This window comes from Xylocopa sonorina, chromosome 18 (assembly GCF_050948175.1).
Source record: "Xylocopa sonorina isolate GNS202 chromosome 18, iyXylSono1_principal, whole genome shotgun sequence".
Lineage (NCBI taxonomy): Eukaryota > Metazoa > Arthropoda > Insecta > Hymenoptera > Apidae > Xylocopa > Xylocopa sonorina.
Window position 1 is genome coordinate 1,099,246 of NC_135210.1, and position 24,066 is coordinate 1,123,311.

The 24,066-nt window shown below is 33.7% G+C and overlaps 3 protein-coding genes across 4 annotated transcripts in view; 2 read left to right on the forward strand and 1 right to left on the reverse strand.

Moving 5' to 3' along the window:
• The window catches only part of LOC143431430 (uncharacterized), a 90,494-nt gene extending 86,606 nt beyond the window's left edge, over nt 1-3,888 (reverse strand). Inside the window, exons 1-4 of one of the 2 annotated variants that reach the window (XM_076908151.1) lie at nt 3,463-3,888; nt 3,075-3,398; nt 2,571-2,984; nt 1,932-2,329 (exon numbers count right to left, since the gene is read on the reverse strand). In XM_076908151.1, the coding sequence (XP_076764266.1) occupies nt 2,114-2,329; nt 2,571-2,984; nt 3,075-3,398; nt 3,463-3,777 (1,269 nt within the window). In that variant the 5' untranslated portion in view covers nt 3,778-3,888 and the 3' untranslated portion in view covers nt 1,932-2,113. Of the gene's footprint in view, nt 1-1,931; nt 2,330-2,563; nt 2,985-3,074; nt 3,399-3,462 lie in introns of those variants that run through there. The other variant, XM_076908152.1, reaches the window with a different exon arrangement.
• On the forward strand, nt 507-1,762 carry LOC143431437 (uncharacterized). The gene is made up of 3 exons (XM_076908163.1): nt 507-1,008; nt 1,219-1,331; nt 1,465-1,762. The coding sequence occupies exons 1-3, from the start codon at nt 691-693 to the stop codon at nt 1,628-1,630; spliced, it is 597 nt and encodes a 198-aa protein (XP_076764278.1). The 5' UTR covers nt 507-690; the 3' UTR covers nt 1,631-1,762.
• A 3,837-nt stretch (nt 3,889-7,725) lies between the features above and the next one.
• Bsg (immunoglobulin domain-containing protein Bsg) lies at nt 7,726-23,479 on the forward strand. The gene is made up of 5 exons (XM_076908159.1): nt 7,726-8,255; nt 15,785-16,048; nt 19,170-19,415; nt 19,718-20,156; nt 22,002-23,479. Exons 1-5 carry the CDS (start codon nt 8,183-8,185, stop codon nt 22,045-22,047), a joined length of 1,068 nt encoding a protein of 355 aa, XP_076764274.1. The 5' UTR covers nt 7,726-8,182; the 3' UTR covers nt 22,048-23,479.
• The last annotated feature ends 587 nt before the right edge of the window (nt 23,480-24,066 follow it).

A 24,066-nucleotide genomic window follows, 5' to 3' on the forward strand; every position in this document is an offset into this window, starting at 1 on the left:
AAATATATTATTTGTACAAATTGAATAATTATAGACTAATTACGTAATGTTAAAGTTGTACTTTATTATATATATGTATATAGCTTTAGACTTGTTTCGCTTTGATATTTATTATATAGTTTTTACAACGTAGTATCGTATCGTAAATGAATAACGTTGAATTATTTATTTGCAATATCAATTAATAGTGAATATTAATATATAATGTTTGTTGAATGAGTTATACAGTCTAGTGAACGCGTTCAAATATTATAATAAATATATAGTTATACATGTATATTTTAAGTGCACGATCGAATCTCTTTGATTTTGAAAAAATCTTCATTCGTTCGTCCGTCACAATACCGTTAAAAATATTGGGACGATATCGAAAAGTATAGCTTCGAATAAAAATGGTATATATAAATTTGAACAAATTCATATACGGAATAAGATGACCGCACGTTATTGTTGATGTTCTGTAATCTATATTTAACTATTTCATACGTGAGAATCCTTTCGACAGTGTGCGCGCGTATACGTCGGTGTGTTCGGTGTGCGAACGTACCGCGAAAAGGCAGTTAAAGTTAAAACGAATTGAGATCTTAGTCATATAAGCCGGGTTCAACATGGAACCTGTGATTAAACGTGAATGCATAGTGCCGAGCTATTTTCCATCTTAGAATTTGTTTTCACAAATGACACTTGACAATGACACGCTCGAAGATCCAGACGATACAATTTTTCGTATTTCTGTTGATCTTCCTACTAGAACAGAGCGTAGTATGTAATGGAAGCTCTAGGATAAACAGGGTTTTACCTAACGCAACGTCGGTGGATAAAAGTATCGATGTCGGGAAAAACGTTAGCGCACACGATTCAATAAGCGGACAAAAAATACAGTCGTTAAATGTAATATCACGCGGTGATACAACTACTATTCACGAGGGTAATAAAACAGCGGACGATATAACCTCAAAGCAGATAGATGTTAATAAAACTACAGATGCCGCAGAAACACGAAGAAAGGTTGGTGTTTGAAAGTTGAAAAGAATTTTTTGCATCAAGTTTTATGTTTCTATTATCTATTCCTTTTTTTTTTTTTTCGTTTTTCTTTCCTTTTGAATTTTACGGTGCATCTAATCAAGAATATAAGTTAATAAAGTGTTATTTAACTAGGCACTTAGAAACAAATACAAATGCTCTATTAAATCATTTAATAATGTTAATTTTCAACAGCATGTGGGTGAAGGACATACGACTTTAAATGCTGGAGCACTGAAGCGCGGTTTCTATGTGTTTGTGGGATTAAGTGTTCTTGTCATGGCCTATATTGCATTCCGTAGATTTAGGTATTTGGCATTTACTATTAGATTAAATTTGTTGCCTTCCAAAATTTAGATGCTTCAAAATTGGCAGTTGCGCAGAAGTCAGTGATTTATTTCTTATTATAATTTCTAATTTTCCATGTATATTTTTATATAGGTTCAGTAAGACACGTGCCCAAATGGTCAGAAAATATGGTGTTCTCGCACACAGACAAGATGTTGAAATGAGACCATTACCATTAGACGAGGAGGATGACGAAGATACCACTGTCTTTGATGCCAGTAATGTTTTAACGAATAGTGTTCAACATCAAAATTTATAAAAATAATCAGCATTGGGTATGCTGATTTTATTGTGACATAAACTATGATTTGTGTAACTAAATTTCTCCCAAATGTGATAGTACTTAAATGTTAAAGTACACATCACAGGTCATTGTTTTGGTACTTTTCCCCCAATCAACTTGCTTGCTTGAATATGTGAGATGTTGACATTGATATGCATTTAAAGGTTATGCTTTTTGCTGATAATGTTCTTTTTCAATTGAAGATTAGATGTTCGTATATCAAACTTCTCTAATTTCTTAATCTAAATGAGCGATAAAAAAAAGAATAGAAATAAAAAACTTTAAACTCTCATTGTTTATATAAGAATAAACGATGATCTATATCTACTTGTATACAAACTATATTTTAATTAAACTGTGTTGTTATAATTGAAATTATACAAATACAGATTGTCTCTATTTTATTTAACGCAAGAAATTTAATAAAAATTATGTATGGAAATATACCTGTCTATACGATTAGAAAAATCCTTTTTGGACAGCATGTACGATAATATTTGCTAATCTAATACGTCCGCTTTGTGATTTAATATTTGCCAATGTCCACACATCAGCTATGTTTACTGCATTGTCATTTTTTATAAGGTCTAAATCAAACGTATTATCGTCATCTAACAGACTCATTGGAATTATTTCCATTGAAAATATCATACCGTATATAAATTGTTCTTTTATCTACAATAACATAAACAAATTTATATATTTCTGTTTAAAGCCAGTATCTCAAATTTGTCATGAATCATAAATGTATACAGTTGTTTCCATTCGAAACTTAGTGGTGAAAACTGTAACCATAATTAACTGTACCTTCTGGCATTTTTTAATTATTTTACTAGAATCAAAGAGTTTCAAGTAGTAACAACTGCATAGGTTATAAAAATCTAATATCTTTAAATATGTATTGTATACAAGATACCTCATTCATAAACGTATTCCATGGATACAAGTTTTCAGCATTTGACCCAAGCAGATTAATAGTATTGCACAGTTCGGTATGATAAAACTTTAATAATTCATCAAATTTATCATCCCAAATAGCTTTATGGGTACAACCGTAGATAAGAGTAGAAAGATCTAAAACTGGACTAGCACATCTTGCCAATTGGAAATCTAGCATCAATGCCTCGTTTTCATCAGTTTTTCGGCTCATAAAATTTGGAACCCATGAATCACCGTGATCAATAACAGACGTTGGCTGATATTTACGATCACAAAGTTCGGAAACTTTTTTGAACAAATCGCTAGCTTTATAAGCATTAAATTTTTTTTCCGCTTCACTAGAAGGATATTCCACAGTTAAAGCATTTTTAGCAATGTCTACTAATTTTTCCTGAAAAAATCAATTGTTTATAACATATTATATCTAATATTTTATAAGAACATTTTGAAATATGTATATATAATTGTTTAGTAATCTTACATTAAATCTTTTATACCAATCCCAATGTTTTGCACTGAAATAAGTTTCGTGTAAACTTTCTGCAATCTCTATAAATTCTTCTTTTCGTTGATCTTTATATGCAAAAGAAATGGCATGAAATCTTGCCATAGTTTTCAAAATCATTGTACACTGATCATAATCTAGACAGTCTTGTCTTGCCATGGATTCATATCCTAAAACAGTAACATCCTCTAATGCTATGTAATCATTCTCGCCATCCATAATAGAGGCAAGATGACGTGGAATGCATAGTACTTTAATTTGATTTTTCTCCCTCAAAAATTCCTCGAATTTTGGAATTACCTAAAAAATGTATTAAATGAAAAAAAAAAAATATCGCACTACAATAAAACAAATATTTTTTTACCTTTGTATAAAATGCAATTTCATTTTGAAAAAATTCTGAACTTCTGTATGTTTTCCTTCTACCTATATTCTTTGGCAGAGATTTGACCACTATGTTAACTTCTACTTGCTTTCCATCAATAGTACCAGTGACTTTAATTTTATTAACAGTGGACAAATAGTTATCACCTTTAGCATTCGCTTCTCCAAAATCCCAACCTGATACATTTATTTCTTTTCCGTTATGTACAGTGTTTAGAATGTTTTTCAATGTTTCTTCCGTAAAGCAATCGCTCACTTCCTTTAACTTTGAATAATCTTTACCGATACTTGCCATATTTCTTTTAATCAATAACTGAATTAAATGCGTATTATGTTCTTAGTAGCTGGTACTAAAATGCCAAGTAATATCGCTTTAGTAGCTGGTACTGTAATGCCAAGTAATATCGCTTTAGTAGCTGGTACTGTAATGCCAAGTAATATAGCTTTAGTATCTGGCACTATAATGTTTTAGATAACTCAGCTTTTAAAGTACACAGCTATTTTTATCAACAAACATATTTACTCATTAGTTTCATTAGTTATCTAACTGATAAGATTAATTTCATTAGTGTCTAACTGCAGATAAGATCTATCACATAATCTATATTATCAAAAAATACTTACTTTTTATAGACTTATGATTGAATCATATAATTTCTTTTACTTTGTTTTATTTTACACCGATATAACATCTGTAGGATAATAACAGGATATCATTAGAAAGAACTGCAAATATAGATTGTAACTGACAAATATTTCAAGCTTTTTACAATTGAAATTATGTATATATCAAGGTTTCGAATCAATAATGAATTATTAGAAACTAACGAAAAAATTTGATAATTCGAATAATATGTTTATCATTCTTTTACTTTCAATATTTTTATGGTATGTACTCTCTTTCCCTACTTTGTGTGACCTAAATTAGGATAAAAATTAGGGATATCGCGTCACGCAAAAAGATTGAGTTAGGAGTTGAATATTAATTTAAAAAAATTACGAACAAAAAATATCGTCGCCTCATTTTATATACAAATGATTTTAAAAAGATATATCGTAAAATTATCATCTATAATAGATAATATTTATGTAAATGTTCATTGGTACAGCTGGCAAATCGTCGAAACTCGGTAGCCTGTGCGCTTCACCATTTGTTAGTATTTTTGATTAACTCGTTGACAAAATGAACATTTTTCAATGGAGAGAGATATTTAAAACTACCTCATGGATCACCTCGCCCTGCTTGAAACAAAAGGTTGAACAATGTGTAAAAAGAAATCGTTAGATATATTGTTACCCATTCACATCAGTAAACGTAACTCGCGTTTACGGTATTACCACAGTATACAGTAGCGAAACTCTCTGTCGGCACCTTTGATGTCGGTGTACCATAAAATTGAGTGCGCATGCGCGACAGAAGCAACCTAATCGCAGTGCCACCTGGATTTCAATCTCACTTGCACTTTTTTACTCTCTATCTGCCCAACTTATTTTTACGTTTAGTTAATCAAAATTTAATAAAAATAATAAATGTATTATTTCTAATACACTGAAAAACAAGGAAAGAAAGCAAAAATCGAAAAAATATAAAATACACATGTTACTATAACTATAAAAATGTAAGAACATAAATATTATACAAGATAAACAAGAAAAAATATAATGAAAAATACAAAAAATATATTATACATTGTATATTTTATTTTAAAATTTATTTTAAAGTTATTTTATATATACTTAATACCTATGTATACAAATATATCGGAAAAAAACGAAGATATCATATTTTTAACAAAAATATACTTTTTATTAAAGTAGGGATATATATATATTGCAACCTATTTTTCATTTCTTCCAACTCCTTTCTTGTTTCATATTTCAGCTACTCGATCCACCTCAATACAAACCAAAAAAGGAGACAAAAAACAAAAAATAAAATTGCATATACTTTCATTGTACAATCTTTTGATTGATTTATATCTCAGCTACTCGATCCACCTCGATACAAATCAAAGAAAAGAAAGTCAATAAAAGTGTGAAAAAGGTTTCATTACTTCTGTCTCGAAATTACTAGCAGCAGAATGGCAAGTTGGCAGAATTATTTTAGAGGTTTTTGTATTCCTGAAAACAATTTAGGTATAATTTATAAATTTACTAATTAAAAATACATAAATTCATTATTCTATTAATATATATTACCTATTCTCTTCTTCAACTTTTACAGCCTCTTCTGCATATGTATTACTACAACAAAAGAGATATATATTATAGAACTATAAAATTGTATATAAAATTATAACAAAAAAATATGAAATACAATTTCACATACCTAGATAGTTCTTCTTTTTCTGTAGCTACATTTTGTTTTGCAATTACATTTGTATTATCTCTGAAAAGAATTTATTTATTAAATTAAATTGTGTCAAATAAGTTAATCATTAAATGAAACTATGTCAAACTAACAATTATTATTAAACTTACTGTTGTTTAGTATCACGTCCCAATAATAGTGTTGGAACAGCATCTGGATGAAGGCTAGCTCTAACTTTATTAATTCTGAATAATTTTTCCTCAAAATGTAAATGGCACAGACGAATATTGTTAAATGAATATTGTGGACCTTTAGATAATGGATCATATCTTTTACATGCATCTACCCATTTCAACCATCTGTAATATAAAATTGTATTAGTTTTATCAATAACATATTAATTTATATATTACATATATTTATATTATACTACTCAAAAGAAGCATGGCATCAAAAAATCATAAGGCATATTATAAGACATGTTATACCTGTCTTGTTCCTTTGGAAATTTAAAATAATGTCGCTTCACGTTAAATTGTTTTAAGCATCCCAGTATTGCACAATTTGACTTCTTTCTTATGTCCATTTTTTAATTATAAAATTAATGCAGCAACATCTGAAACAAAGCTAAGATCAAAGTGCTTCCAAAGAGAATATATAATTTAAAATATTTATATAAATTAACAATTTCCTTAAATTATTAATCAAAATACTTTTAGAAATTAACAACTATTTTAAATTGATTCTTTTTTGCTTCCTTTCCTTTTTCTCCTAAAATCTTCGAAATAGCTTGAGCGTGCTTCGACGCTTTCAAGCAGCTTTCAACAGATATTGAATTCCCTCCAAATTCAGCTTCAGGTTTGGTTAGATATTCAATCGTCTTTTTGTTTGCTAAGAAAGAGAGAGAAAGAAAAACTAAAGAGCAAGTGAGGCAGAAGTTCAGATGGCACTGTGATTCCGTGCCCTGTTTCGCGCATGCACATTAAATTTTGTAACATAAAATCGCGCCAGTTGCGCTACTGTATACTGTGGTATTACTATATAAGTGTACAGTAACATTTAAAATATGTTGATTGTTAACTTTATGGTTGATAAAAAATAGAATTTCTAGTACGTGTGATAATGCTAAGAAAATTTATAAATCTTCGAGTAGATATATTTTCCAGATTAAATTTAATTACTTTATTATCCAATGAATGTAAATTTGAATGAGTTTACACATGATCATATTTATAATATCGTATACATATGTATATAAAACTCGTGCGCACGCGCGCGTGTGTGCATGCGCGTGTAGCAATATTAAGTAATGCATTAGGTTAAACTAATTATTCGTCGTGAGATGTAAGGTTTAATTATGTTTGCATATTCTGCAAGTGGAGCTTGATAATTGTTTCGCTATCATTTAAAGAATTGTAGTAGAACATTTTTTAAATATTTTTATGACGTAATATGTCATGTTTACAACAATGCCAACAGTGAACCAAGCATTTTGTCAATATGCGCACGTTTGTGAACACCTATAATTTAAATTCTCTTTAATAACTAACATACATTTGCTACAATCATACGCTGTGGGAATAATTGAATCGTTAAAGTATAATTGAATAATTACGTTTCTTTTGATGTCGATATCAGATTGAATCGAAATAAGAATTTGTGGTCATTTTGTGGTTCTAAAAAATTGCTAAAGTGTCTATACTTTTTCGAAGGAAGTAGTACGCATGCGCTCGCGAAACTTGTTGGGACGTTCGTAGAGGACGCACGAGACAGTGCACCGAGGAGCGAAAGAGAGGGGACAAGAATTGAGAAAGTAAGAGAGACGTCCGCGCAGAAAATTAAGCAGAAGACAGTGGCAGCCATTTTTCCTGACATTGCCGTTTCTGCGGCTCGTCGTGCCAATCGTTGTTAGGCACTTGAACGATTTCGATTAAAACGGGCAGCAGCAGAAGGAAACGGTGCTAGAGAGGATTGGTGTGTTTTGTGCACACCGAGGTAAAAGTGTGCACGAGATAACGATAAAGGAAGTTAGACGTCAATGATACGGCGTGACTCGAGTGACGAGTGCGTGTGTAAACGATCGCAGAAAGTAGTGGGGCTAGATTCGTAGTTGGCTGAGTGGACAGCTGAAAAGGAGGAGTTACCGCGACAACGAGAAGGGTGTTGCAGGAGGCGACAGTGACGACAGCGACGGTAACGATCACGAGCACGAGCACGACGACGGCTACAATACGATACGGCGGCGGTAACGATCGTGAAAACGGAATTACGGCAGCCTAGGCTAGGCCCAGGTTTATTTTGCGGTTTCTTCTTTAGAAATCCCGTTCAAACGAAATCGTTAGTGCACAGTTAGTCAGTCACGCGCCACCGCGTACATCAGCGCCACGAGATGGAGAGGCGAGCTGCTTTTGTGCTGCTGAGGATGCTATATTTAGCGGGCATCTTCGTCACGGTCCAGGCAGGTGAGATTTATCCTTCTTTCGGTTTCCCACCATTCATCCGCTTATTTGTTCTTATCTTATTCTTCGTATCTTCTTTGTCCTTTGTCTCTGCCGTATCTCGTATATGCACATTACACTGTCGAGTTGTGTACGAACAATCGTCCTTTTCTTATTTCTATGTCTGTCGTTTAAAAATCCTTTATTCCAGCCGAAGACGCGTTATTTCACGCGTTATTCATTTTTGTATATAATCGTGTTCGAAATCGCGAACAGTACAATGTGACAAAGTTAACGCTAGGATCGAAGAAAGTATCGAGTGTCAATTTTGTTCTATTTTTCTTTTGAAAAATTGTAAATCCCGAGATTTTTTCGAAATTTATTGGGAAAGTTCTATTTCTATTGTCTTTCGCATTATAGCACGCAGGTTTTCGCCTGTAACCCGAAGGGTTTAAGAAGTTTCTTAAAGTGTGCTTGTCACATGATATTTGAAACATGCTTCTTTATCGTATACGCGCTAATTGTGAGTGAGATTATTTTATCAGATATAATAAAAGTAATATTTTTCACGCGAAATTATGCGACAATTTACAGTTTGAATGAAAGATGGTTTCTTGGGAGCATCTTCCGAGGACATATCGCAGACGACTAATGCAGGCAAATGCTATTTTTAGTTTTGATTGTACGATATTTCGTTAGAAGTGCAATTATATTCCAGCGTAAAATTGAATATATTTGTATGTAATTTTTATAGTCAGATTTATACGAAGTGGCTTTAAAATAAATTGAAATTGTGAACAACTATAATCTACAGCTTGGATTCCATTATCATTATGTATAATTGTGGATGTTCGATCGGTCGCAATGCTTGAAGCAAGATATCACGTGTATCACAGTCAACTGCCTTATTTGCACGTATATCAGCACTGGCGCCGTGTCGTATCAGTGCTGTAAATTTTATACAAATAAAAATTAATGTAATGATCGTCGGTAAGAGTCATAGTGGTGGTTCAGCAGAATTTACTTCTGACGGCTAATTTAAAGTTTATTAGCTAAAATTGACCATTCTTTTAATGTCTCTACGTGTGATTTTCTATGCGTCTATTTTGTTTTTTCTAATGCAACGATATATGTTTAGGCGTATTTTATGTAGTTCAGTGTATAATTGGAGATAGTAATATAGCGATTTGACGTGCATGTATGTTAATCGTAATCCGGCAATGTGTTGGTCAAATTTTAACCTTTACGTTCATCCAAGTTGTACACCTCCGGTTATATCAACTCAAGACCCACCGGGATTTGCTCGCATTCGATGCTGCAACTACATTCCGACGGACGTACGCAAAGTATCCACGCCAAGCAACTTTTGTTACGTAACAATTGACCCTATTTACCAGTCCACCCAGAAAACTTTACTGACTTGACTGAACGATCGTTACGCGGAAGTTTGTCTTCGGCCAATAATTACGTAAATCCGTGAGATTTTTACGCGACGACATTGTCATTACATCCGTGGATATTTTCCACACCGTTATTTGTTGGCCGATAAAACCATCGAGTTTTCACGCGATGTACGTTAAAACGTGTGATCGTTTTTTGCACTAGAATTCAACGATTTTATTTATATATCCGAGATCAGCTGGAAAAGACACAGTTTTATAACGTACCTACTTAACCCAATGAATGCGCATCAGCTGTGAAAATGTGTCGTGTAAAAAGATTTTAAGCGTTCCTCGAGATATTTATATTTAGATCAGAGTCTACGAATATAATTTCCATTCTGTCTCCGACGTGCTGTGGATTTGAGAACAGACAAAATTGACAAATTTCTTCCCATTCTAATTTAACCAATTACGTATGCAGCAATGAAACATGCACTTGATCTTATAAAATTGTTAACAAGATTAATACACGTTCTCAACGTTTACATTCTTAGTTCGCGTGCTTTGTTTATTGTAATGTAAACTTAACCTCCATTCTTTAGCCACGGTGAATGTTTTCATGCGCTCTGTTTTGTCGTCGCTTGCAAACCAGACGCGAAGAATGCCTACGTTTAACCCTGAGAGCGCACATCTATTTTTGATTCTTTAACGTGTACCATAGGATAATGCAACGATAGCAACACCGTGTAAACTTTAAATCTAGTCAAACATTTTATTTCGGATAACTCGTATTACCGTGACTGATCCTTAAAGAGAATCGAACAAATTTATTTCATATCAAAGTGAATTGTCACTACTCGTGAAATCCTACATATTTCTTACATTATCGATTTAAGAGTTCATATTCCGCGTAACGCGCGAACGCCTTCTGTACTTGTCATTCAGACATGTGGCAGACATTTCCATTAAGAAAATGAATCTAGTCGAATTGAAATATTAGTTCCAGAAGAAGCGTTAGGAAAGATATTTTGGTTATCTACATTCTACTTCCTTGAATACTGCGATTTTGATACATACATATAAATATAGTGAAGTTTTTCTTCAAAATGAACAAGGGAGAAAGGAGTTCCCAACTACGCGAACAGTTGACGACCCTAACCTCTGTGTTGCTCGTAGGAGCACTATATTGTTCGAGATACCGAGCATAACCGCAGCGATCGATGCCGAGTATGTTTTTCGCCCAGTTCGCTATTCCGTGTTGTTCCTTCACAGTACGAAGATAGAAATGGTTTTCGATTTCCTTGTTACACATTATGTTGGCCTCGAAACAAACATTTTTTATGTATCCTCGAAGTAAATTCAGTTGAATTACTTTAGTTTACATATTACATAACAATCAATTGACCAAAACAACTGAATACTTTCGTTCTTCTTTCTGTATTTTTCCTAGATTTAGAACTACTTTAGAATATAAGTATCGATATATGGATAATGAATGTAATCAACGAGGATTCTCTGTTAATAGCTAGTGTGATTGGTGAATTCATTGAAAGTCTTATAAGAATTAATAGCTATAAAAATGCTAGGATTTGTTTAACTGAAATGCGTTTTGTTTCGGTGAAAATGATTCTTTAAAATCGCAAGTTTATTATCAAATACATTTTATGTTTGTTCAAAGTATTTTCCGCGTCAAGACGCGGAAACCTGTTCAATCATTGTCTTTGTGTTATTTGTTCTAAGAACTTTTAGCATTTCAAACGAAGAGAATCATAGCAGTTAATTAGTGTTTCGAGAATTCGCTACATTCTTCTAATGATTGTGCTAAATGTAACGAATCGTTATTATGAATCATGTCCGTAGTCTATGCTCGACCTCTATCACAACTGTTGGCAATTACCACTGTACGCGTACCGACTTATCTGTACGTTGTTGTAACATTTTGTTTTATTTTATTGATTCGTTATCTAAATTTCGGGTCGCGTGATGTTCCTGTATGCATGTTACCCTACGATCTTTTCATTCGCTAGGAATTGAGAAGGTGTATCCGATTCATTTCTCGAACTTTTCTATTCGTTTACGTCTTATCATTGTTTACAGAAAATTACAAATTGCTAGTTACAATTTTAATTACAATTTTTCAAATTGCTTAATTTGTACGTGTAAATTGCGTGTAGTTCACCACGGTTAATTGTGTACCGACGTGGAAAGGAAAGGAATGCGTTCAATCGATATTACCTACCGATGATTCGTGTAGCATCATTTTTGAATCAGACTGAATCATCCGTAGAGAATTCTAATGCACGTTGGCTTTCTATGTTATTTCTGTAACGTATGTCACTGAGGGGGTCTTCGTGACAGCCATTACCCAGATTCCAACAGTGTGTTGTTATGCGCGATTTCGGATTGTAATTAGATGTTAGAATGTACTCTTTCGTTTTTCTCTCATAGGGAGCACGGGGTATATAAATCATTTGACATATTATCCAACATCGCGATGAAAATTATTTCGTTCGAAGTTGACCTAGAAATTTAATAAAATATCTGACACAAGGTTGAAAGGTGGAACTGGTTAATTGAACGTTTCAAATGATTCGATTTAACAAGTCTAAATCCTTTGAACTTTATCTATAGGCTTAAATAGAATCGCCATCGTGGCTGTGTCGAGTTCGTTTCAACGTAAGATTGCACTATTCTGTAATCTAATTGTCTCGTAGAAGTTGTCGATGGGAAAAAGAAGATGATAGAAGAATGCCGTTTTATATCAACCGACCGTCGTTCAGTCAAAATTATTTCAGAACGTGATTAAGTTTATCATTTCGAAGGTCTTCATTTGCACGTTTTCTCAGATGCATGCTAACTATACGTATAAATCATCGCGTACATATTGTTGGCAACGTGCAACGTACGCTCGCGGCTATGTATTCAGTACCCCACCCTGAAAATGACGTAAGAGAAGCAGGATCTCTTATTGACTGGCTGACGTAAACATGCGTAAACATATATAGGTAGATTAATTCACGTTTAAAAGTTAGTCTCATCAGAACGAGATGAGGCAAATTGAATAGAAAAAAGTAATTGAACAAATTCCACCATATTTCAAATTTAATTACTTTAATCTTCCCTTTGTTTATAATAGGGTAGAACGTGTATTTCCATCTGAATTGCACGAGATTAAATTAGACACTATATTCAAAAGTAGGATCATTGTTTTTACATCACCGAATCATTTCTAGAAATAAAAATGGTGGCCATTATGAAAGTGTAACAGGTACCTTGAAGTGTTTTTCTTTAAAAAATTCCGCTATATCGATAAAGGACAAATTTTGATAAATTTTATCAAGTTTTCTCGTGTTCCTGTAAGGGTAAAAGTAACGAATAATTTTAAAGGATAATTAAAAATAATTCAGTTATTAATTTTAACAAAACAACACGTTTTTATCCGCTATCGTTGGTCCCATCAATCTTTCATGACAAGGATTGAATTCTATCGACCGCTTGTGTTTGTTTTAGCATTTAAATCTAGACGATAACGGAATTCAAATCTTGTCCGTTTTGTTTGTGTCGAGTTATCCGAACTGAAGGACAAAAGAAGGGCCCTGTTAGAGGAAAAGTCGCTTAAAAAGCTTGCGCGCGACATTCAGTGATTCAAACTACGTTAAACGATGTGTAATGACATCGAATGGCATACATAATCTTCAGCTTCAGTTTATAAACGTTTGTCAGCTTGTTGAATGACGAGTTCTCCATTAGTCCTAAGTCAATGTAAGCTAAACATTTATCTTCAGCGATTATCGTATCATGCATTCATCATTATCGTTTACATTGTACGTCGAACCTTATACTCCAACAGCGTTTAATTATTTAGTGTAACACTTTGCAAATTGGATTTTAGATAAATTTTACCCTTGACTTTTTCCTCCTCCACTTCAATGAGGAATACGCAGACTAATTCGTTTATTCATTCAAGTAAAGCAGTTGCTTTGACTCATAAATTATCTACGTGTACCCTATATGTGTTCGCACATCGTAGGGTATTCTTTTATCTGCTAAGCTAGCTAGGTTTACTGGGGTAGAGAAATTATACGATTGGCTCCACTCTCTTCCACACCAGGCTGATAAGTTGATCAGGAGGTGCAGTGACCGGTTTTTAGGTGACCCGTGTTTCAAATTCGTTTATCATCGAAGCTCGCTAGTATATGTTTCCAAGAGAATTGATAATGGAACAAAATTGGATGACACACAAAACGTTCGCGCTCAAATTCAGTTCATGCCCCGGACATTCGGTCGCTGTAGTAAAATATTAGTTGCTTGACTTATTTGTTTGGTCTATTAAGAAAACAGTATCCCATTTTTATATAAAATTTGGAATTCTTTAAACGTGTGTAATTTTGAATTTGATATTTTTATAAGTAATCTAAATCAAATCGCATTACTATTATACTTTAATCATTCTTAATTGATTTTTGCGGTTTAGCTTTTTAATAAATACAGTATCGGCTCACTTTTGCCATCTGCATAGAGAAACGTTCAAAGATTTTCGCAATCTCTCTTCCATAACTTTCTTCGCAGGTCCTCATGGAATGTGATCTGTACTAGGCAGCTTGTACAAACGTAAAAAGACGCGTATGCTACTCTCTTTATTAGAGTACTTTTATCTCCAATTGATCGTACGGTTAGATTCATTTCAAGATAATGGAGATAAGATATTTGAAAGTATTAATCGAGGCTTTTAATGATCTTAAAACGAACTAGAGAGTAAAAAACGTTTGAAAAGTTCAGTCCGAATTCGGAAAATATTTCTAGAAGATTTTTAAAATCAAAGCTTACTCGAGTTGCTAAAAATTCGAAACGTACATCTATTTTCTGACAAAGTTGGTATCGAAAGCTTGAAAAAATAGACTGACGATAACAATTTGAATTACGACTTCGAACCGCGCCCATGTTGAACACACGATTTCGCTGATGTACATATATACATACATACAGCCATTTCTAATAACTTAGGGTCGTACGGTATGTGTGTTAGTCACGATATCGATCTTTTTCCAACCTGCTTCGTGTTCCAGCGTAGCTTCAACTTTATTAATCACGTCCTAAACAGAGCTGCCTAATACTTGAAAGTTCGTTTATCTATTTTACATTATTCTGTAATATTTTGATAAAAAACTAGTCTACTGCTCCATGTCCGTTATGCAAGTAGTTTTTGGTTGTTTAAGAAAGTGACCGCCGAAAGGAAAGTTAGCAGAGCACTATTCTAGTTGCTCGTTCTGTTCCCCGCGTAAAATCGTATTACGTAAATGTTTAAATTGCAAATACCGATCCCCGTATCCCCCTGGTCGCGCGTTGGTATTCTTGAATCGTTTAACGGAGAAGGTAGAAACCTAGCGGCCACTTTGTAGGTCAGTCCGACGTGCGATTATCAGTTCCCTCCTAACGGAGCCTGCGTGCATTATAATTTAATCTGGCCGAGTTAATGCCCGTGAGGACAGCGCGGGGTATTGTAAAAGAATAAATAGCTAAAAATAAATAGGAATCGCCGGGCGTGTCTGTCCTCTGCCCCGCGGGGCCGGATCAACGTGTTCGTCGTCGACATTCCCGCATTCCTCCGTCACGATTTACTTTTTTGGCGCCGGCTGCTTTCGAGCCCCTGTTGCGGGGTCGATATCGATTAGACTCCTATTTCATATTAAAAGGAAAATGAGTAGTCGACCACTTTTTCGCGCCGTGCAAAAATATAAAACAATTTTCATTTATCTACCACTTTTTCTATCGTTATCTACTACATTTTCTTACGTTATCCATTACATACCTATTACTCTTAGGTAACATTCTTGGCACACCTAATTTCCCTTCTAGCATCTTAAAATCGTTCTCCCTGCTCGAGTCTAAACAGCTCGAGTAATTAAGAGTTAAATGGTAGTCTTGATCGTGGTAATTGTAACGGTGTAAAAAATGTTAGAAATACACGAGTTGTTGTAATAGCCGTTAATTAGGCAATTAATTTATAATATAAAAGAATTTATTAAAAAAGAAAAAGATGATCTTTTGAAAGAACGGTACGCTCGTGACTTCTAGTCCTCATAGAAACGAAACGCCTGTAGAATAATTATTATTGAGTGGTAGTCATTGTACACCTCTTGATGTATTGCTCGTATGTTCTTCCCGATAAAGTAACCTACAAGGGAGCGACGGTGGTACACGAGGGTCAAGCATGGTCGATCGAGTGTAGCAACCTGAAGCAAGACGAGCCGATCAGATGGACCAGGAACGGGCAATCGCTCGAGCCGGAGCTTGCCAGCGGTCAGCTGACGGTCGTAACCACGATGGGCACCAGTACCAGCGTCCTTCGGTCCTCGTACGCAACAGACAGTCACGAAGGTGACTACAAGTGCACCCAGAATAGCGACGATGGTTTTCGTCTTTCGATATATTACGGTTGGTAAACTTCCCTTTACCTACATTTTACATTACTTTTTTCTGATTGCTTTTAGTATCTGCTGTCTGACTGTGTACTCGGTATAATAATCGTTCGCATGTATTGGTGTTTCTGTGAATCTTGTTGCATGGTAAATTTTGGACTATTTGAGATGTTGAGGTTGAGAGTTGTGTAGAAGCTTTACTACGAGAACGCAGTGTTAAAATTACAGTCATTCGTTTAAGCTAACGATTTGCTGGGATAAATAACTTAATTCTGTTTTATAGACGATGACAATCCACGTACATACTATTTAGATTATTATTTCATGTTTCTACTAGTATTTTCAAAAATACAGTTGTCAACAGAAAGAGAACTACGCGTTTTTATCTTATTATTAACACTTTCTAACAGAATAAAACTGTTGTTATTATACGATACACACATAATAGAAGATTACAATATACAGTACGGATGTTTTTTAACGTTTATCACAGTTTCAAGCACGTTCAATGTTCCAGATTAATCAAATTCCAATTTAATCAAATTGTCAACATGTGAAATTGTTTGAATCAACGAAGATACGTCAAAGAATCACTAATAAGCACCATTAATCTGTTTGTCATTTATTAATCCATATGAAAAGCCATTGCTTACGCATCTAATTAAATACTTACATAGGAATTATTTGTTATTACTATTCTATTGTACGGTAAAAGTATTATTACGTTTCGCTTTTGGTGACGCACAGTTTAACAGCTTTAACGTTTATTTAATAAAGAACAATATGTTATGCAAACGTGAATGCAATTAGTTACGAGTAATTTTTAGGTTGGACCTGTTAACGCCCGCTGATTATATTCAGAGAATGAAATTTGTTGATAATAATCGCTTGTGGCTAACATTGTACTGTACACTCAACAACATTGATTGTATACTCGTATTTACATTTCTTCTTTGTTTCGCGGACATGTTTAATCGTTTCAGAAGCGTATTCCGTGATGTAATTCATGTTACAGCCGCCTGCTGCCTGTTTATTTCACTGCGGATATTTGCTTGCAACTCTTATCGCGAGTTGACATGCATACATGTATATTCTCTTCTGAGCGAAGAAGCATTTGAGAGCCCTGAGTCCATTGTTCCGTTCTTACAGTTGATTTTATTTCCAATTCTTATTCAGTGGATAATACGTATGCTGCTTCTGAAATTAATAGCATCTAGAGGTTCTTGGAACAGTTAAAAGGATAAACAAGCAATTACATAGATTAGTTGCTGTTTCTTAGAACTATTATTTTATGCATTTACTAGAGTTTTTTCTTGAAAATTTAAAGAGCTGAGAAATTTAAAAAAAAAGTTTCCTTATTAGCAGTTCTCCATTTTAAATAGCTATCTGTATCATGTATATGTGAAGCTGAGTCTTCTTCTTTTTTTTTTTTTTCTTTTCTTTTAATAAAATAAGTATTATCAAAAACATCTGTGTGTATCGAAGAATAAGTTATCCACCATTCTCATGTTGCTTTCATTAAACATTCCAAAGATAACGACCGCCTGGTCTCTTCTGATAAGAACAATGTTAAAGATAAGAAAAGTGGAATCTTGAATAGCTAGAGGAATATCGAACAGTACGTTATATAAACGTAATTCTAATATATGAATTGAAAAATATGAACTGGAAAATTGCAGTCCGATTAACAATGTTTTCTCATTCATCTCTTTCTATTTGTTAAATAAAAATCGTTAAATCATTAGACGTGTTTGCGGATGTTGGTTTTTTAAATTTATACAATTTATAATACAGCTTTTTTTGTTACAGATATACAGAGATACAGAATAGAGGATGTTACCTACTTGACAGCACAGCGCATCAGACTAATGTCGATACACAGTCACATTATTGCATGGACCGAAAAAATGTATTCATACAATACCCACTTAAAGACTGAAATAAAAATATTGTTATGTTATGTATAAGAACTAGATTCTAGTCAAAATGCAAATTTCAATGTGCCACAAGAATTTTATTTGAAATTGCTCAGGAAAGTAGCGTAACGTTATCAGAAACGTATGAATATTTTATTCGGTCGCAATAATCACAAGTGAAAGATATGCTAAAAGAGCATTCGAATGACGAATAATCGATGAAGAATCAAAGAAAAGGAAAGAACTCGAGGATATAAAGATTTGAAATTATTGATTCAGCCATAGTAATATAATATAAATGCACGGTGACGATCGCCTAAGTAACAGTTTTATTTGAAGCTATGGATATAGAATTATCTAGATAAGACAACTTCCAATCGGACGATAATCGTCTTGTGTTTTTATTAACGTGACAGAATCAATGTTTCTGCTCTCTCTGATGAGCAAAACATGCTTAAAAAATACGAACGACGAATATTTTATCAATGTCCAAACTTATTTGTTAACTAAGAAAAAAGCAAATTGAAAAAGTATTCGTTCTGCAAACATTTTTTACAATATGTTTTCACCATCGGTGCTTGCTTGTTTTATTGATCAAGTGACGATCGCACGTTGATTGTCTTGTTCTGTATAGTAACAACGAGACAGTTATCTAATGGTAATGCATTACATATTACACTGTTGGTTCGCGTGATGGAACGCAAAAAATCAATGCAATTAGTTGGTCAATGCCTTCTTCTTCAATTAATTTCACACTTGTTAAGTAATAATACTTTCGTATTATTCCTTTCGAAATTAAGAGCGTTTTTTAAACAATTAGGATATTTTGAAATCGAACAGATTCCGGGTACAGTTGAGGATTAATGGAATGTGTATGTTGATATCTTGCTGACGTTCGTAATATTATTACTGAGGTGAGCAGATAACGGATTTCGGCTTGGACGTTCTGGGATGAACGTCTGGAAAACTGCATTCGATTTCAAAATTTACTTAGATATTTAAATTTGATACACATTAAGAAAATTGAATTTTAGACAAATAAACAGCTTAAATTGCATTAGATAAGATTCAAAGTGAAGGGTAAAAATTGTGACAGTTATAATATAAAGTATTGATGACTCGAGATAATTAAAACTGTTTGTGTGCTGTGCTGTTAAATAGATAGATGTAAAGAGTAATCATTGACATAGACTAATTAGACGCATGCTTTTTTCTACGCAGATATCAAGATACAAGTACTTACTGGCAATGTTCCATTGAAATTGGAGTGCGCGAACAAAACTGCTGGAGAGAAATTACAATGGTTTAAGGAAAATAGTCCGGTTCAAACAGCTCTGTCGGGTAAGGAGGACTTTTTCAAGCTGGAAAATGAAACAGGCACCCTGGTGCTTCTCAAGGACATTGATGAGTTGTATGGAAATTACACTTGTAAAGGAAACAATACCTCCACAGAATTCAGGATCTTACGTAAGTAAGAGCGTACATATACTTTAATCCAAAATATTTTATTTTAAATTGTTTTTTTATATACTGTTTTGGCATAAATTATATGTACTTCTTTTTAATCTCTTGATAACATAGAATCTTAGAAAATTAGATTCTAAGATATTATTTTTATCACATGTATTATGTTTACAAAATAGTTGCGCATAAAAACCTATTTTACAATGAAACGAATATATTTTATTTTGAGAATTAATTTGTTCATTTTAAAAATTACTGCTTTGTGTGAATTATATCTCATTCGAAAATATCTTTGCCATTCACAGAAAAACCCACGGCGTATATGCCTAAATCGACAAGCGTAGTTGAAGGCGAGAAGCTGCATTTGACATGCGCTGGCAAGCAGAGTCCTGGTATCAAAGTGGCATGGACATTTGGTAACCAGAATTACACACATAGCAGCGGTCGCGTTAAACTCGGATGGGACCACGAAAGAGGCATCTACGGGGCTGTCCTGACGGTCGAGAACATCGAGATAAACGATCGTGGCGATATCTTCTGTAGAGTGTCCTACAACTGGACCGATTTTAATAATACCGCAAATGCGAAGACATTGCTCAGGGTGAAAGACAAGCTGGCCGCACTCTGGCCCTTCTTAGGTATCTGCGCCGAGGTCGTTGTTCTGTGCGCCATCATTCTAGTGTACGAAAAGAAACGGAACAAGGCTGAACTCGAAGAATCTGATACCGATCAGAGCCCTGATACGTACGTATTTCTCAATTTTCACATTAGATTTTATATTAACACTTTAAGTGCTCTACTCATATACTGTATACGTAACACGAAAAATCAAATAGAAGAGAAAGAATTAGAAAAGGGTTAATTGATGTTAATATGTATTCGTTCTATTAAAATACATCATACGAGAAATGCCTGTTGAAAATTAAGTGAACAGAATTAAAATACATATGTAAAATGTTCAGGCTATCTATAGAAAATACGAATAATTTAAGCACGTGAACTCTTTTTATTATACGCACGAGCAAGCAAATCGACTCAACCTCCAGATACGCACATAAGGTAAATTTTTACAAAAATAGTGCAGCTAATGGACAAAGAACATATTAGTTTTTAATTATTGGGCATTTAGCTTTAAATCGATGCCAACATCATAAAAATTGGTCCACTATTTTTTAAATTACCTGATCCGAATTCCTATGATAGAAAAATATTGTGTTAGAAACGTTGTTTTTACTGAATTAAAACCAAAAAAATAGAGTTTAACATTGAAAATTTATTTAATTTATTACATTTCAATACATGGTGTAGCAACCCCCCGGCATCGGCGACCCGCAATTAACGATGATCAAAAAGGCATATTTTCCAGGTAACACCAAGTATTGAAATCTAATAAATTAAATATGTTTTCGATGTTAAATTCAAATTTTTGGTTTTAATTTAATAAAAAACATTGTTTCTAAACGAAGAATATTTCAGCTTTTTTTGTTCATAATTTAAAAAATACACATAAGTGCCAGGTCACATAATTTAAAAAATAGTGGACCAATTTGTATGATATTGGTATCAATTTAAAGCTAAATGCCTAATCATTAAAAACTAATATGTTTTTTGTACATTGGCTACATCATTTTTGAACAAATTTACCTTATGTGCGTATCTGGAGGTTGAGTCGATTTACTTGCTCGTGAATGTATATTTGATTAGTTTATTGAGCACTTAAAAGGTTGATTCTTGTTTAGTTTCAAGTTTAAATTAATGTATCTGTTTCATAAATGTTGTTTGAAACTGACATGCATATAGAGAACCGAGTAGGAGTAGAAATGCCAGATTGGAATACTATATTCCTTTACGCGGACCCATCCCACCTTCTGATCTTCCTGTCGATCCGCCTGTCATATCGCCGACATCGAAATTTTCAAGTTACAGGACCAAGCAATTCCACTCATTTTCCAATGAAACACATCATTTGTCTGCACCAGTACGATCGAGTCTCTCCTGCTTTTCCTGTACTGTGAAAGTAAAGAAACATTGGCGTAAAACAAGTCTCTTTCTAAAATAGGAGCAAGCCCCCCATTAGTTGAATCTTCATTAGACTGTGCTTACAACTTTCTTTATAAGTTACTTCACGTTTAGACGGTCAAACTTTTAAGAGCAGGCATGGATAATTTTTATATGGACAAAATTTAATATAGATAATAGTGATAGTGGAAATACTATGCAAGTATACCTTAGTAGGAAGTATACAAAGAAAAGTTCTACCTTCTGGAAAGCATAAACCTTAAACATTGATTGTTTAGTTACAAACTTATCAGAATTTAGAATTTTTCCTACGAATGGAACGAAAATATCGCGACACGTTATTAGATGCTGTCTACTAAAAATACTCTTCTTCCTAAAGACGAAGTAACTCTGACTTCATCGTGTTGACTGTTTTTTTAAACATTTTGCATACAAATGATAATACATCGTTACACATCGATCATATCGCGTCATATTCTGTTTTTTTGTGCGCAATTATTCATGCCTGTGGTCAGTAATATTTTTGTACCGTCATCTCTATCTGATAATCATTCGTGTTTCGTTTCGCAGTAAACCAACGCCCAACAAGGATTCAGACGTCAGACAGAGAAAGTGAATTTGCGAAGACTAAGTGGCGGATGAACGAGAGCGATGCAGGATAGCGGAACGTATGTGGGGGAATAATCGCGTGTGGCATCTGCCGGAATGACAATATAGATAGCTGTTACGAAGGAAAGAGATAGCGGGATAAAATAGAACAAAAAAAACAATTCCGCAAAGAAAAAAGAGAAAGACACTGTTTGTTTAAAGGGAAAACACGAGCATATAGGGATAAAAGAAATAGTAGAAAGAAAGAAACGATATAATGTTATAAGTGAACGCAGGATACGCTCATAAAAAAGTGCGACCAGCCACGAGCCCCCATTTGTTCGAGTGCAATATCTGCGCGCAAAACCATGCATATGTCTGTGCACAGAAAATGTTAGCGCGCGCGCGCGAAATTACAATTTACTAACAAACTTAAATTAAGCCTTACTATCGTGTTCACTCCATTTATCAGATGTTCGCCTATCCGTACTCTCTTACAACACTGCTTCTGATCGACAGTCGAAAATAAAGAAAATAGAAAAAAAAAGAAAAAAAATGAAAGGAAAATTTGTGCTGCTGATCTTACGCGTTGTGTGTATGTATAAAATGTTGAGAGCATGTAAGAGAGCATAGAAAAGATAGGGTGCAGAAAAAGCAAAGTAAGAAGGGGAAGGAGACAGAATGGAAAGGGCGAGAGAGTAAAATCTAAATCTAAATATGCGTTCGTACGTATTTGCATGTGCTTGTGTGAAAGAATGCGATAGTGACGAAAAGAAAGAAAAATAAAAAATAATAATAATAATAATAATAAAGGAGGATTTAGATGGAACGGTACATACCCGCTAAGAGCAAATTTGGACGGGGACGAATCGAAAATTCGTTTCTACTATATTTATTGCTTGCACGAATAGATATATACATGTACATATATATTTCGTACAAGGCGCATTTATTAATACTATTTCTCGTACTATAGAATATAAATTCATTGTTCTACGTCCATGCTTCTTGGTGGGTATGTCTCGTACGTGATTCAGAGCGTGTAGGCCCCTGTTTCTCATACTTCGCACCGTGTGAAGAGACGAACAAAATTTTACAGTAGGATCGAAAATATGTGCTCGATAGTCGCTAGTTATATATAATAACAGGATCAAGAGGAGGCAATGCGTGTTATAATTGACTTCCGAATACATCAGACCATCAGAGGTATATTTAGAAAGAAGCTTACCTGGTGACGTCGCCTTATCATAATTGTATTATTATTTTTAATCGATCAAATAATTATATTGACCTTAAATATTCCATCGTTCATGAGGAGAACATGACGGAAGTCATTGTTTTGCTCGCGACGCCGTTATTAACGACGTTAATGTAATATTAATACTGTAACATTATTGCCATCGTTACTATTGCTACTACTATCGTTATTATGATTATTACAAGTATTATCGTTAATTTTATCACTATTGGAATAATTTACAATCCATACCAACACGATTATTCTTTTATCGATAGTATCATCATTGTAAGTATTATAATTTCTACAATAATCCACTTAATGACAAGCGTAAAAAAAGAAATTTAGGTACTTGATCGAAAACCTTTTTTTTTTTGCAGGTGTTGTTTGCTGTACATAAACTTTCATCGGTATTTCTAATATTGCTGTCTTATCATCACCATCGTCGTCATCATTATCATCATCATCTGAGCAGAAGCAACATTATTATTGACATTACTAGGACAATTATTACAATCGTGAATTCGCATTTTTTATTTGTTTTTGTTTCATTTGATATTTCTTGACATGATAATTGATTCCTTGACTTGAATAGAAACAGATATGGTTTATTATCAGCGAGTTGCGACAGTTATAAATCAAAATAGTATGCTACAGTTTAACTCTTTATTCGTCAGACTCTCTGTATATATATATTTTATTCAAGAACACGTTTGATTTCATTTAAAATATTTTCTCCTTGCAAACAGAAAACTTCAGATGACTCGAGAATATTGTGACTTTAGAATTATACGAAACAACATAAAACTA